General features: G+C 39.8%; 1 protein-coding gene across 1 annotated transcript in view; it reads right to left on the reverse strand.

Moving 5' to 3' along the window:
- HOMER2 (homer scaffold protein 2) overlaps positions 1-17,367 on the reverse strand; it is a 173,902-nt gene that overhangs the window by 55,905 nt on the left and 100,630 nt on the right. Inside the window, exon 3 of the mRNA XM_088472990.1 lies at positions 13,998-14,129. Within this exon, the coding sequence (XP_088329116.1) occupies positions 13,998-14,129 (132 nt within the window). The remainder of the gene's footprint in view (positions 1-13,997; positions 14,130-17,367) is intronic.

Here is a 17,367-nt window from a genome sequence, read left to right on the forward strand (position 1 = left end):
CAAATTGTAAGGTTCCAACTTGTTCAGTCTCCAAAATTGATGCCTTCACTTATGAAGCTGACAGGTGCATTCTTAAAGATGTTATCAAATGGATAAGAGGTTGAAGCAGTACATAAACTGCACACGCATAGCTCTATGTGATGTAAGCACAGACTGGAGTGTAGACATGTTTAAGACATACAATTAAGTTATTTATAGAGATCCGGAGCAGTAGGTTTAGTTATCTTAAACCACCATTAGTTCCCTGTGATGCAGTGGTTGCCATGGTTTGGGGGAGGGGGGGAGTTAACCCTTGCATTACTCCATTGCTGCTGCGATTATAAAGCTCTAATTACTTATAAAGAGATGCTGACACTTTGATGCAATTCTAAATAATTAAAAATTTAAATTCTTACTTCAGCAATTAATATAATGCATTCTAGCTAATACAGGATTATTTTTGTCTGTATAGTACACTGAAGTACATTCTTCTGTGGCAAAAAATATAACCACAAGAGAAAAATAAGATGTGAAGTGTATACCAGAGTGTGCTTTGCAGCACCACTAATAGTCCTCTAAGCCTAATTGAGAATATATCTTCATGGTGCCTGCTGCATTCATACCTGGGAACAAGCACAAGATAGCCACTTATGTATTCATCTTAAGCTCCGTGGAGACTATTTAGGAATAATGCTTTCCAGCAGCTGCAATAATGAGGAACAATGTGTGTCAAATGTGGGTCATACACTTATTTCGCTGGCATCCAAATACAAAACATTAAGCACTGTAATAAAGTGATACCTACAGCAGGAAAAAAAAAGGAAACTTGGGGAAAATTAAGGGAGAAAGAGAGGTGAGTGAACTTAATGAGGAGGGTGGCTAAACTTAAAAGGTAAACCGCATGCTATGATACATGTAAAGTAGTATGCAAGATCGAATCATTCCTACTTGCACAATTTACATGCCGTTACTGTATATCTGTGGCAATGAGACCTATTTAAGCGCCTCAACTTTCCACTAAAGTTTTTTTCTCCCACTTTTAAAGTAATTCTTAAGCTGCATACACACGTAAAGATTTTCTGTCCAACCATCCAACTAGTTGATTGGCTGGAATGAAAATCTGGTAACGTATGGGAGTAACTGATGATCAGCAATTTGCTCCTAAATGCCAGAAAACAGATGAAAATGGTCGTCAGACAAGTTTGTTAAATGTTCGATCTAAACAATTTGTTAAAACAACAGTTTTTGTCCATTTTCCGGCGTTTGGGAGCAAATTGCTGATTGTCATTTGCTTTCATACCTTACCAGATTTTCATTCCAACCATTCAACTAGATGGATGGTTGGACAGAAAATCTTTACGTGTGTATGCAGCTGTTGTCCTTCTCACTATGACAATATATGAACATTATAAAAAGTAACCAGTGATGTATGCGAATAGTTACCTTCCAGTACATTTTCTGAAAGTATCCAGGACCTGGAATGTAGATATTTGGGTTAAGGTCACCGATGGCTTGAGTTCTAAGTTTGGAGACAGATGGTTGAAGTTTGCAATATTGCTTTGAGTTTTTCTTTTTACGCAAGTAGATGGCGTTTGTTTTTCTAGCCTAATTTGGAAGCCTTGCCAATTTGTTATCCCCTTTTCTATTCCTAGTTTTTAGTCTTGCTTTTGCTCCCACCATCTTGTCACTAAACTTCATGTTTGTTTGCATTGAAGTTTATTATAACACATGCTTGATTTATTTTCTAATGCTGGGCATACACTACACAATTATCTGTCAGATATCTGTCCAATCTGGCTGGTTGGATGAAAACCTGGTAATGTATGGGAGCAAATGACAATCGTCCATTTGCTCACAAACACTGGAAAACAGACAAAAATGGTCATTCAGAAAAATTGGTTAAAACACACGAATTTAAACAATAATTTTTTGTCCATTTTTCAGTGTTTAAAACCATATGATCGACTGTCATTTGCTCCCATACATTACCAGGTTTTTATTCCAATCTGCCAGACTGGACAGATATCTGACAAATAATTGTATAGTGTATGCCCAGCATAAGCCATCACACATTTAGCAGAAAAGAACCTATACGTAGGCCCGTATTCAATTTGAGCCGAAAAGTCCAGACTTTTCGCCTCCTTCGCCTGTTTTCCAGGCAGAAAAGTATCGCGCGCGTGCCCGTTATTCCCCGTATTCAATTCCAAAATAGGCGAAATCGGGAACAGGTGAAACTTTGATTGGCGAAAAAATACGGGAATTTTCGGGAAATAACTGTAGAACCCCCCTAAAGATGTCCAGACCTGGGGGATCACTATGGGTACCCACGTTTTTGCCTGCAAAAGAAAGTCGGGTTTTTAAATAGCCGTGGCAGGTGTTTTTTTCACGACTTTGAAGAAGTGATGCAGAAGAGTACTTTTTTTTTAAATGGTCCCATTAAATTTGGGGTACCTGAAAATGGGTACTAGCATATTTTTAAATCCCTAAACTAATTTTTTTAAATTTCTGCAAAAAAGCACCTGCCGCTAATAGCCTATTCTAGAAAACACCTGCCGCATACTTACAGAATACCCCTGAACCTATTTCGCTATTTATAAACACTGTTGTCCAATTATTTCCCCCCCCCCAAATTGTAAAACAAATGTGGGGGGGTCCGTTTTTGTTTTTTTTTTACTTTTTTTTTGCAAATTTTGTTTTATGGGGCCATTCCCAAGGGTGCAAGCTATTTTTGTTAAGCCTGCACCCCTAAAACCCAATTCTGCACTATTTTCACCTGCTAAAGGCAAGTGAAAAATTATCCCCGTTTTTTTAAATTTACTTTTTGCACCATCTACAAAAAAAAAACGGGAATTTTCGGGAAACGTGCCTGGGACCCTCCTAAAGATGTCCAGACATGGGGGATCACTATGAGTACCCCCATTTTTGCCTGCTGAAGGAAGCCGGGGTTTGTAATAGCCGCGGCAGGTGCATATTTGCGGCTATGAACAAGTGGTGAAGAATAGCACTTAGATGTTTTTATTTTTGAAAAATAACTATTCCTACCAAATTTGGGTACATGAAAATGGGGGTAAGCATATTTTTAAGTCCCTAAAGTTAATTTTAAAAATTCGGCAAAAATGCACCTGCCGCTACTCTAAGCAATAAAGAAAACACCTGTCACATACAAGGGATCCCCTGTGGATTTAATTTGTCTATTTTAGAAGTGTTTTTTCCTTTTTTTTTTTCACACAATTTATTTTTAAATAACATTCCCAGGGGTGCAGGCTATTTTTTTTTAAAAGCTGCACCCTTAAACCCCAATTCTGCACTTTTTTTCGCAATGTAAAACTTGGTGAAAACTTATCCCCGTTTTTTTTCAAAGACTTTTCGACCTAGCGAAAAGTCTTTCAAATTGAATACGGGGATAATTGAAACATGCAAAAATGACGTCATCGGCGAAAATGTATCGCCGATTTCGACTTTTCGCAGCCTAATTGAATACCCCCCATAGTCTTCTTTTTATTGCCGCTTACTTAGATACTGTATTGATTGTCCTTTATAATTAAACTTTGTTTTTGTCAATTGCCATTTATGTTTTGCTAAAACACATAGCTTTGTTTTTTGTGAGCCTTGTCGGGTACACACTAGACGATGTCTAGTGTGTACGGACCTTTGCTCGCTCGCGACGGGACCCAGCCACGTAACGATGGCAGGGGCCATGCTGCATTCGGCAGCATAGCCCCCGCTAACGATATCGCCCATTGGACCTACAGGGAGCGCGCATCGTCAGTGACATTGTCCGTACACACTGGACGACTTAACAAATTTGTTGTAACAATTGGTCGTTATTGGCAAATTAGCTTAAAATGTTGTCTAGTGTGTACTCGGCGTTACACAATACACGAACAACTACTGCATTGAACCTACTGTGTTTTAACTATCTAATGTTTTATCCCCACCAAATCAGTTTACCACACCAGATGATATCTCCATTTATGCCATCAATTTTTTCCACCCATAATTTAGTAGGTACATTTTTCTATTATCTTTGCTCATATATTTCTATGCTGCCTTAGGGCCCGATTTAGAGATGGTCGCAATGCCAATGCTTTCCCATGGGTATGGCCGATTTTCTGGACAGAAAATGGGGTGGAGGAGGGGCAACTCAAGCATGTTGCGACCATTTTCGGGGTATGCATCAGCCTGCAACTGCTATCCCGTACACAGTTCCGGTAGTGTAACTCAGAAGTCCGATAATCCATTGATGTGTGTCCGATAGTTTGCGTTGTACATGGGTGGCGAAACTGTGATGTCACTGGTGTGCGTCTCAATACAGGTTCCAGCATTTGCATATATTCGCACAACAGCTGCATACAGGATCACAGCAACAACAGCATTTTTGTCCATCTCTGAATCAAGCCCTTAATCCTCTTTATTTATAGCAACTACTGTACCATCATCAGTCTCTCTCCCCCCTCTTATTTTCCTACTAACCTTATTATTTCCCCACTAATACCTAGACATAAGAGAACATGCTAGTCTCTAAAAACATAACCAATTCATAAATCACTTTATTTCAATCAACGACTGGAAAGAATTACAAAAGAACACCTCAATCATCCTACCCCCTTTATATGCCTTCACTGGAACCCACACCCCTGGAAACCCCACAGTACAACAACATAAACAGAATTTAAATAAAACCATAAATAATACACCCATATTGATGAATGGAAAGCACAACCCAATGGTAATAAGTGCAAGTTTCGATGGTGCGACCAATGGTGGAGTCTAAAGGCGCAGCAGGGTGTATTACAGCATGTACGGAAGCTGAAACTGAGCATCTCAGTCCTTGTACAAGCTAAGGAACAGATGTACACCAGGGAAGTTTGTAGTGGCATTTGCATAAAGTCGTAGACGGGCAACTGAGTCTACCACTGATTCAGGTCCAATATCTTCAAACATTTTTCTGAGAAACATTAGGAAAATCCATCTGGTTTTATGATAATTTCAGCAGAACATCAATTTAAGCGACTGTCTCTGTGAAAGGCTTTATAGATAGTTACACACCTTACATCTAGAAGGTCTCAAGGAAACCCATGATTTTAGAGAGTTCTAATGGTGCATAATAGGATTTAGGATATATGCACATATATAACTTGTCATAAGTAAATATGCAAAAATAGGAAAAAGTTTTTTTTTATATTTATTTGGGTTATTAGAATTAATTCGGATTATTGGCTAGTTTTTTAGACTGCTAATCAATGAACTGCCAAAGCTTCCAGGTATAAATAGTAAGTTAGACAGAAGGAGCAGCTGTTTGAGAAAGACGCTGTGTGCTGGCATCATGTTGCCTAGCAACAAGGTTATACACAACTTTAAATAATTTGTGAAGTATATATTTATTTCTGGGTATTATTTTGTATTTTTTTTTTTAATTTACATTGTGTGTTTTGATGTTTAGAAATCATCACGCTTTATCGGTCATGTAACAGTGTTACCGTGATATCACAGTGGTACACTTACTGATTAATAAGTTGATGGGACATATGTGAGCTGGAGCACCGTGTGGCATAATGTGAACTGAGGGCCTGATTCAGACACGCTCGCGAGCGCTATGCGCTCGCAAGCGGGTCGATGGTGGCCCAGTGCGCACGACGGAGCCGGCTCCGTCATGCGCATGCGTGAGACCCGGATAGCGACGGGCAAACCGTCGCTCCGGGTCTCGTACCAAAGGGGGTGTGCTGTCGATGTTGAGTGACAGCACGCCCCCTTTGGTGGGCGGGCCGGGGGCGTGGTGCCCAGACGAAGGCGTTCCGATGGGAACGTCTACTGTCTGCGGCTGGCCCCACTGACATCACAAGTGATGTCAGAGGGAGCGCTTTCGGCTCTGTTTGAGCCGAAAGCACTTTTGGGCTTGCGGCAACGAGACCCTACCAAGAGGGTCTCGTCGCAAGCCCACAGCTATGCGAGCGGCCAGGAGGCCGTTCTGAAAAACCAGAGGGCTGGCCCTGATTCAGAGCGAGCGCTCTGTCAGAGTGTCCGGCTCTGAATCAGGCCCTGAGAGCACTACAATGTGTTTAACACATCTGTAGTGCTGGGTGTGTATAAACGTTACAGTTTGATAACATCGTCAGCATATCTTCTTGCCAATTTCATTGATAGAGTCACGCACAAGTTCGTTGCCCTGGGGCTCCAAACAAACCTTAATCCAGCCCTGGGAAAGAGCACATTTTGACATTTGTACATTGGATGAATTATATTTACAGGGGTATTCAATATGGGAGCGATAACATCGTTTTTGCGTTAATATCGCACTTTTGACGTCATTATCGCAGGTTTGACTTTTACACCGTATTCAATTTCAAAGACTTATCGCAGTTTTGAAAAGTGTTTGATAAAAAACGGGGACAACTTTTCACCATTGAATAGGTGTCGAAAAAAAGTGCAGAATTGGGATTTAGGGGTGCAGGCTTAAAAAAAATAGCCTGCACCCCTGGTAATGACATTTAAAAATGAACTGTGTCAAAAAAAGTTTTTAAAAAAAATAGGGACACCACAAAAATGAATTAAAAAATTGGGGTGAAAAAAAAAAATGGGAAAAAATTGTTTAACAATAGGGAAATAGGTTCAGGGCTATTCTGCAAGTATGCGGCAGATGTTTTAAAAACTTACTTTAGGGACATAAAAATATGCTAGTACCCATTTTCATGTACCCCAAATTTGATGGGACCACTTAAAAAAACAAAAAAAATAACCTAAGTGCTCTTCTGCATCACTTCTTCAATGTCGGAAAAAAACACCTGCTGCGGCTATTTAAATCCCCGACTTTCAATTAAAGGCTAAAACGGGGGTACCCATAGTGTTCCCCCATGTTTTTACTACTTTAGGGGGGTCTTACAATTTTTTTAAGGAAAAATTCGTAACTTTACGCAAATCCAACTTCGGAGTTTCCCGTTTTCGTTAATTTTATATTGAATACGGGTATAAGCGGGAGCGCGCCCGATACTTTAACGCAGGTAAAAACTCTGATATGAAATGTTAACTTCGACAGTGAAGTTAACGTTTCATATTGAATACCCCTCTTAGTCTGGTACAAGGTAGTTTTCTTTTTCTAAATAGAAAAGTCTCATCTCTGGTCAGCATAAAAACGGAGCTGAACTAAGGGGTTATTTTCTGGAATTAGAAAGAATTTGGTAGTTCATTGTCCTCCTAGAGCTACTTTTGTACAAATATATGCATGAAGCCTGAATTATAGGTTTATACTTATGCACGCCGTATGTGGTTCATGCGCATATGGAACTCCAAGTGCCAAGTCAATTATTGTATTACATTGTGTACATTAGTAAACATGGGAATGTTTTATCTGTAGTGTGTCTGTTATTAAAACACCCGAGTGATTATATAACACCCTAGAGCCACGCTACAGAGGTCTTCTACTTAGAACAACCACCTTTTCCCATAGAGAGTGACACTGGGATGCCGCCTGGTCTTAAACTCCGGGCAGTAGGGGCTTATACAAATCAACAGGTGATCACAGGAGTATTGGCTGAAGCAGATATGAACTGGATAACCCCAGGCAGGATTGAGGCTATGGTGGCTACAGGTGATAAAGTAGCAGCAGAAGTTAACCACAGAGCAGGACTGAGGCTGTGGTAGTTTGCAGATGGTACGTGCAGCCAAAAAAAAGGCAGGGACAAGGTTCCAAAAACAAGGCTGTGTACACTAGGCCATGCGGGCACGGCCAGAGCATGCAGAAGGAGATATCAGGACTCAGCACACCAGAAACAGGACCAGGCAGCTAGACACCAAAGCATAAAGCTATAAAAAAAGCAGGGAGGCTAAGCCCTCCTTGCCCTTTAACAAAAGCAGGAGCCAAACAGCGCTTTTGTGCAGCCAAGCCCTCTTCAGTTTATAATAAGCAGCATCTGCGCTGCTGCACGTCTTCTCAGATTCATCCTGGCTGCTAGCAATAAGCCGGTACAACCAGTCGATCCGGATGTAACGGCACTCGTAGGTGCTGGTCAGGACCCGGATTCCCCATGGCCAGCGTGATATGGCAACACAGTCGCCTAGCAATGGCCGGGACCCGCTGGCTTCTAACATGAGGACCAGGGTTCCCCACGGCCAGCATGACGCGGCATCCCAGTCACCTAGCCATGACCGAGACCCACAAGCCGCTGCGGCTTCTCTCAGTACCCCCCCTACTTGAGGAAGGGTTAAAGAAACCCTAAACCCAGGTTTATCTGGAAATGTCTTGAAAAAAATAAACCTACTTAAGTTCTTTAGCATGCAAGTGTTTTTCAGGTATCCAAGATTTTTCTTCAGGCCCATAACCTTTCCAATGGATGAGGAAATGTACTTGTCCTTGAACTCTTAGAATTGAGAATCTTTTCCACAACAAATTCCTGATTATCTTGAACCAGCACTCGAGATGGTTTCCTAGGGTGTACAAACTTGAAGTTCCTGAAAGTAATCACAGGCTTTAACAAAGATCAATGGAAGGTATTAGAAATCCTTAAAGATTTGGGCAGGCTAAAGCAAAAAGCAACAGAATTCACCAGCTTGACAATCTGAAATGGCCCAATTAACTTAGTAAAAAACTTCTGTGATGGCTGACGAAGTCTAATATTATGGGCTCTATTTATTAACATTATTTTTACTAAAATAAAGTGAAAAAGGGTGTTTTCACACACTTTTCACATTATTTCAGTATCAACTATAGTTATTACAGGGCAATTGGAGTAGAATTTGTAAAATTCTACTCCAACCCCTGAGTATTTTTAGTAATCAGATCGCATTTCCCATAATTGTAATGGGAAATGTGATCTGGCCAAAGTTACTAAAAATAAATTGTGAAAAAATACCTAGGGAGGCCCTGTGATAATAACGCCACCTGGAGGTGGCGTTCCAGGGTCTCCCCCGGTTACCGGACTCTTGCTCCGCTCTAACAGAGAGAGCAGAGCCGGGAGTCGGTCCCAGTAATCAGCGGTGTGGTCTAAACAGACCGCAAGCTGATTACTGTAAAAAAAAAAGAAAAAAAAATTGCCAAAATTTTTTTTTAATTACCTGACTCGACTCCAGGGACCGGTGATCAGACCTCTGGTGATGTCTCCCCTCCAGTCAGCTGGTCTCCCATAGTGCACTGCGGCCCGGTCATCAGGTGATCGGGTCCCAGTGCAGTATGGAATATCACCCGACCGTACGCATGGAAGACATCACCGGAGGCCCGGATCATGCAGGCAAGTGCTATTAAGGGATGGGGGGCCGCGGGGGGGGGTGTCGCAGGGAGTCTGTGATCATGGGGGGCGGTGCTTAGTGCCGGGGGGGTAGTAGCAGTGGCCGGTCGGCGCATGCGCGGGCACTTTGTCACTGTATTTTTTGCAGAGGGGATTCGCAGGGACAGAGCTTTCTTGCAAGCTCTGTCCCTGCAAGGGATTTGTAGTAAATCCCTGCAATATTGCCTGAATTCGCAATTCAGTTGATAATGTCACACTACAATCTGCATTCAATATGCGGATTGTAGTAAATAGAGCCCTATGAGTGAATAGCCAGACCTCGTCGCCCACCTTAACGATGCCTGTCAATCGAGAAGCTGTGTTATGAATTGGAGGCATGTTGCTGGGCATCAGCGAGGAAAATTAATTTGCTCTGGGGTGATATCTATACACACAAAAGAATGGTGACACTCTCGTGGAGGAATAACATGCATTATTACAGGCAAATTCTGCAAAAGGCAGGTATTCCACCCAAATATTATGAAGTTTTGAGATGTAACAACAGAAATACTGTTCCAGTGACTGACATGTTCCCTCTGACAATTAGACTGCAGATGATGTCCAGAAGAAAGGCTGAAGTTAATATCCCATGCAAAAAAGAATGACTTCCAAAACTGGGCAATAATTTGGGTTTCTCTATCTGACACAATATCAAGTGGTAGGACATGCAATCTGAAGATGTGACATATGAATAATGAAGATAGGTCTTTAGCACTGGGAAACTTGGCAAGAGGAATTAAATGAGCCGACTTGCTGAAGCAATCTAAATCCATAGATATATGCGACCATGGCTTAGTTGGAATGGCCATAGGTAGAAGTTGTCCAGATGGGGCTCTTCGAGGAGTTTTATTTTTATAACAGACATCACAAGCCAGAACAAATTCTGACATCTTGAGTGATCGTAGGCCACCAAAGTGAGACAATAATTCCAGAGTCATTGAAATTCCTGGATGACCAGACACTATTAGAATGAACCTCAGATTTTGTGGAACCCATTAAATGTTCTGGAACATACAAACATCCATTAGGAGTCTCTAAAGGAGCTTGAGCTTGTATGGACTGAAGCTGTGAGGAGAGGTCTTGTGCTGAACCGGCATGAATGGAAACTGCTGAAATGATATGTAGTTTGGTAGCAAGAGTCTCATGTTCATGAAGAAAGCTATGTGATAGAGCATCAGCTTTGGCATTCTTGGACCCAGGTGTGAAGGTAATGATAAAATTAAAATCGGGTAAAAAGCAATACCCAAAGTGCATGTCTAGAGTTGAGCCGTTTAGCAGATTCTATATATAGTAAATGTTTATGGTCTGTGATGACTGTGACAGTGTGCTTAGTCCCCTCCAGCCAATATCTTCAGTCTTCAAATGCCCACTTAATAGCAAGTAATTTCTGGTTTCCGACATTATAGTTAATCTCTGTGGCAGAGAATTTCCGAGACAGGATAGGGCAGGGATGCGGACGGACAAAAAAAACAAACAGACTGACCCTGATCCATGCGGACAAGTATTGGTATGTGTGTTATCGCGAATGACAGGTGCCGGGCCACTTCGGCAAATCTCACGGCCCCGTAATTTTAGGAACCAGGACTGGGCTGAGCAGTCCAGGGCTGGTTATGCTTTTTTTTTGGGGGGGGGAAAGGGGGAGGGAACCCACCTCCTTTTTTTTTCATAAATTTAACCATTAACATGACAAAAACACAAACAGCCTGCACATATTTCACGGATATGTGCAGGCTGCTAGTTCGGGAGGGAAAGTCCGGCAGGGAACTTGGGGCTTCAACACGGACAGGATCGAACAAATACACCATCAAACAACACAATACTGTCAAAACCGGGTGCTTTGTAAATTCCTGATTTTATTAGTTAAAAAAAAAACGGAGGTATTTGATCTATCCTATCAGAGCTTAAAAACGGGACAAATCGGGGCCAAAACGATTCTTAGTAAATTTACCCCTTTATGTGCTTCGAATAGTTATACTTTTTCAAAATCGCATTTGAAAAATAACTATCAAACGCATTAAACAGGACCTTGTATGCTCTCCTTTATCTGGAACTGAGGTCTGTTTTACCATCTAGAAGGACTGACGAATCTTGGCCTGCTGTTAAACATGTGATGTTTTCCGGGACATAGCAGGATACGTTCAATGTACTACTTCAGCTACTACATCCGGTAGGCATATTACCAGAAGGGGCAGAATTTCTATGGATGTCTTAAATGCTATATATTTTTATTGTTAAGGGGAGCGCATTTTAACTGGAAATTAATATTGATCCCTGAGCTACACAACGTTGCACTATTATATATACATATATCCTATATGGAAATGATTGCACTCTCCAGACTAAACTGTAAATCATGAAACTGTGCATTTATTGTCCAAAAAGACACAAGCCAAACATACAGTTTTCTTTTATTATATTTGTATTTTCACCTTGCTATGCAGCCACAGCTGCTCTTACCTTTCTTACTTCTTATTTCACACTTCACTTTTCTCATTATAGCGATGCCCTGGGGTGACTCGGCTGCGCCGATTTAGGGGTGTCTTTGAACCCTAGTATGTTAGGGACCTACCCTATAGGAGGTTACCTGGATATGGGGGGTAGGCCCATAACCTTGGCCATGATTATGCCAAAAACCGCTATTGATTGCAAAATGTTATTGCATAATGTATTTATATATAATTAGTAATTTGGAGTTGTGCACTTGTGATTTGTCGGTTTCTGTGCCTGCAATAAAGTCTCAACAGGTAGCACCTCCCATTATATATATATTCAGGGTGTGCAGTCCAGGAATCTTTCCTATACAGATTGCAAGGTAGGTTTGAGCATCCGGGAGGAAGAGGTGAGAGGGAAGGTGACATTTTTGGAAGTTAGTCAGATCCAGCCCACTAAACAGAGAATATATGTTTTTATATGCTCATCTGAGCTAGACCATTTTATCCTCGGTGCACTTGTTATTTCCACTTGTTGAGATAGAGCTGCTCAAATGAGCCTTAAACAAAAATATATGATTTGCAGAGTTTAGCCTGTACTTAATACCTTTTTAGAAGCTAGTTAAATAGTGTTACGTATATACAGTTTATTTAGTCATTTATTTTCCTAGAATTTACATTCAACAAGTACAAAGGGGAAAAGAGTTATAACTTAAGTGTCTATAACCAAATATTATTATTGAATTATTATTTATTTTTTTTTAAGAAAAAGGAAAAAAAAAAAGAAAAATTACACTGGGAAGACGAGACAGAGACCAGCCATACACCTATAGAAAGTGTCTGAATAGATGAGGCAAGCAGTTTCTAGTGAATGTAGGAGGACATGTACATGTGTGAGATGTTCTGTGAAGTAGGAGGTTGCTATGGGAATTACTTGCAGTGTTATTTTCAAGATGCCTTCGTCATAATCCACCCAGACTATTTTAGGTGTTGTGTTTAACAACTAGTATTTCCTAAATTAATCTTCCTGTTTTATTTATTACAGCCGAAAATAATGTTATTATAATAAATAAGGTGGCAATACTGCAATTATCTACAAGGAAGCAACAAAATAATTACAGGTCTTTCAACATATGGCACAAGAAATAATAACCGTAAACAATTCATCATTTTTATTGGAATAGTTCACTTGATTGTGTATATATGCGTGTAATTATATTATTATGTGTGAGTATATATAAATTGCTATATAACTGTGTGTATGTATAGGAGTGATTAAATAACTGGGTGTGTGCGTGCGTGTATGTATGTGAGTGATTATATAATGGACTGTGTAGAATGGTGTGTGTGAGTATACGTGTACACAATGTACACATTTCAACAGAAAGTATATAGTACTATAGTATATTAAAAACAGAAGTGGGGATTGGGCAAACCAAAACAAAGGGGATATAAATAAATTATAAAATATAATAAAATCACAATTTGTCAGTATAGTCCATTGGGCTATACAATTGTATTTTTTTCTCTCTAGCACACTTTCCCATCTTATTTATATTGCATACTCTAACAAAAAGGGAAACAATTTACTATACAGTGTGTATTTTTCTAAAATGATCCTAGCATATGTAATAGTATTTATCATTCTTCTAATGCCCTTTTTAGAATATAACCCCAAATATATTTTTTATTTCTTGCCCTCTGCTTAGGACAGTTCTGTTTATGCTCGGTCGTACTTAGCCGTTAGGGAACAATTGTACACAGTTTTTCATATGGACATGCTAAAGTGGTTTAAGCAACTCTGATGATACCTAGGACGCTGTAGTATCCAGAATTTGTTAAGGCCTCTGAGTGAATGTGGACAAGTTATATTATTACTGCACGTAACCCAACAAATCTATTAGGCACATGCAGTGATCTATGTTTATAGTTAGGATTCGTGATTACTAGTAGCTCTCAGCACAATGTTTCTGCGCACTACCCTTCTCCAGAGAATACATCTTTACTAATTTGAACCTATTTGTTTTACTTAATAAAAATTGCTAATTGGTAATTCGTGCTAGATAAATATATATATATATATAAAAAAAATCTGTATTATAATAATTTATAATGTCACATTCCGGCATCTGAAAATGAAATGTAGTTCTTGATGTTGATTTGATTTTATTTAGTTTGTTTCCTTTTATTATCAATGTGTTTCTCAGCATCTGCACTTTAAGGATTTATGCAAATCGGTATAGATTCTAAAGAGGAATACGGTGGTCACCACAATAATGAAAAAACAATTACACTATAACTTGCTAACAATTAAGTACGCAAGTGGACTTACCTTGGACAGATGCTGCTCAGAACCGAATCCAAGGCCGAAAACAGTGTTTGCTCTACTGTCCGCCCACTGGCCAAACTTCTGAGATGTTTTTGTAAATGTCATATTGGGTGTGATTGTGCTATTTATTATTACCTGCAATGAAATAAAAGGCAGGGGAAATAGCAATTATTTTATAGATGTTTAATCTTGTGCAATGTCTTCCTATAACAAAATGCTATTTTGGCTTACAGTACACCTTAGAGGTTTCTTATTTAATTTAGGAATTTCTTATTCAATTTAGGAAAAGACCATTGCCGTTGAGAAGAACAAGACATTATCAGGGACACAAGTTCCAGTTTGCCTGAGTACATTAGTAACATCAAGCATTATTCACTAACATTTAAACTACTGAATTAAATAAAAAATCTAAATGTAGCTAAATAAAATAGTGGTCATATATTGGAAAACATGCTCATCTTGTGCCACCCATGATGATTTCCATTTCCACACTCCATTTCTGTAAACATTCCCCATAATGAGTTGCCTTTTGTAGGATTGCAGATACACCTTAATCTACACGTAGGGGTATATTTACTAAGGTGCGGGTTTTTAGAAGTGGAGATGTTGCCCAAAGCAACCAATCAGATTCTACTTATCTTTTAGAAGGTGCTAGATAAATGTTAATAGCTAGAATCTGATTGGTCGCTACGGGCAACATATCCACTTTAATAAACCCGCACTTTAGTAAATATACCCCGTAGTGTAAACAAATATAGGAATGTAACTGCAAGGTCCAGCCTAAGACCACCCAATTTATTAGATTCTGCAAGTTTATTTCGTCCCAATTTTGCAAGTTTAATATTGGATTTGAATTTGAAAATGAATGTTGATTACCTAACAGAATAAGGTAAATATTTATTATCGTATTGTGCCAGCCTGTAATATCCCTTATCATGCTTGGATATAGATATACTGGAGTGACTGCAGCCAAATACAAGGAGCACCCCATAGCAGAGTGTCATTCCTGAGACATCTATATAATAACTGTGTAAGGTATGTCCCATTTCCAACATGCACACACAGTGGGAGTTGGGGTGCACGTCCCAATGGTTCCCACTACTACAGAGACGTGACAAACCTAGCCCAGAAGGGAGACCTGGTGTAAGTAGGGGAGGGTGAAGGTGAGGTGGAGGGCAGGGGGTGAGGTACCGAGCAGGGGTGGACGGAGAAGCGGATAGAGAGGGGGCTGGGCAAACAAAGGAAGGATGAATCCGTGGGCAGACTGAGATGTACTGGTATAAGCCAGGTCAATTTGCTGTAAATAATTCCATACATAACAATATTAACAAGTGCATGACGTAGCGAAGCAAATGAATTAAAGCAGTAAGTCAGAAACATTATCATAGAGGTACAAGAACATCAAACAATTACCATGTTCTACAGGAAGATCATTTTTGATAAAGTGTACAATATAACACTGGAAAAAAAAAACATAATACACACAAAAAGCATACATTTGTGCTATCCCTCCCTCTTTTATAAACAGTATACACTTTACTATTAAGTTTATCACTCATTGCTTTAAAAAGGAACACTGAAAAGATGGCCTATTCTGCTATGCTTTGTTATATTTAAATAGTAGATCTTATTTATTAAATATTCCTGTATTCATCAGTAATTTAATTATTCCCATTATAAAACTTGAATGTACCGTGTTTCTGTATTTGTACAAAATATATGTTTTATCCACCACTGAATGGGATGGACGAATTAACCTTCAAACTCTGATCACCAGCTTGTAAAGGTCGCTTCTATTACATGACATTACCGGCTGCGTCAGGAATGAATCACTGGGAAACACTATTATTATGGGATGAGAAAAAATAAAAAAGGAAGATCATTTTGCAAATGACTAAATAGCTGCCGTTTGTAATGCATTAAGGTGCAAGCGGTACAAATAGTGAAAGTAATTTGTGCAAAGAAGCTTACCTATAACTATTCCCATTAAATCCTGCCGATCTCTTCAAAAAGCAGGTGACAATACATTATGTTATGAATTTGTTTAGTCACAAGTTTATAGAATGCCCTACAGACATATCCAATATCAACATGTCAAATTAATATGCCCACACCCTTGAAATGATATTAAAATTGCTCGGTATCCACCTAATCATTTCTGCTAGTTCAAACAGATCTGGCAGCCAGACTGCTCTCATTAAAATTATTTACAATGAAAACAGGATCTTACAGAATGTTCCTTCATGTGCTCAGTACCTCGGTGGGTGCTTAAAATGCACCTGTTGCCGACATACTGTTGTGTACCTCATTTATCTAGCACAAAACGGCTGAGGGCAAGCCCTGAATCCTATTTGGTGCCACTATGCAGTTCGAACTGCAAAAGGGGCATTTCTTGGTCTGGGTAAGATTATTGAAGGGAGATGGATGAGGAAAGGGCTCGTTTGTAAGGGTGAGAGGTACAGAGATATTTCAACTCTGTAAACATCTGGCATTGGTAGGTTCTAGTCCCAAACTACTAATGGAACACATTTTGCGACTTCCACTTGCAGTTCAGCAGAAAAGCACTTTTCTAAACACACTGAGGCGGATGCAAAGTTGAATGTATACCATCAGTTGGCAGAACTTATCTTGCAAATGCACCAAAAATGGGAGCACATGCATCGCATCTCTACACTTATGAATGACGAGGTGTAACTAGACTGTAATGAAGTGCTCTCAAATAGGCAAAAAAATAAAAAGTGACGGCGTGTCAATGCAACTGCAGGCCATGCAAGCACCTTTTTGGAGGAGTAACCCTTACACCTAGAATAGTGCAGATATAAGTGCGTCCGACTGACTTTCATCTCTGCCTTAGGACCAGTTGTAAAGAAAAAACTTCAAACTCACAAAAGAGGTGAGATATAATAAAGACAGCCATGATGTCCATGTTAATCAATTAAAGCCATATACTGGGCTGGAGGTGTATCCCGAGTGCAGGGAGTAAGTATGCATCTTGATCTGTGCTGTGCAGACTTCTCAGACATCTTCATATATGTAAAACTAGAGACGAGCAGTCCGGATTTGCTGAAAAAACCGAACACACCCGAATTTTGGAGTTTCGAGTCAAACAGAGTCCCGGCTCGGATAACTTTTGGAGTTCCAAGTAGAACAGAATCCCAGGCTCAAGTCTTCCCATAAGTTCAGATCTGGAATCTAAAAATCGGATCTTGGGTTTTGGTTTGCATGTAAACAGGTCAAAATCACATTATAATGTCGGCTATTATCAATTTTGAAGAAATCCAAAACCAAAAACACTTGAAGGTAGTTTTGCAAAACTAAAACATTTGAGGGTGGTTTTGCCAAAACAAAAACACAGTGGTCCCTGCATGTAACA

The sequence above is a fragment of the Taudactylus pleione genome, unplaced genomic scaffold, assembly GCF_031769625.1.
Source record: "Taudactylus pleione unplaced genomic scaffold, aTauple2 ptg000129l, whole genome shotgun sequence".
In the NCBI taxonomy this organism is placed as follows: domain Eukaryota; kingdom Metazoa; phylum Chordata; class Amphibia; order Anura; family Myobatrachidae; genus Taudactylus; species Taudactylus pleione.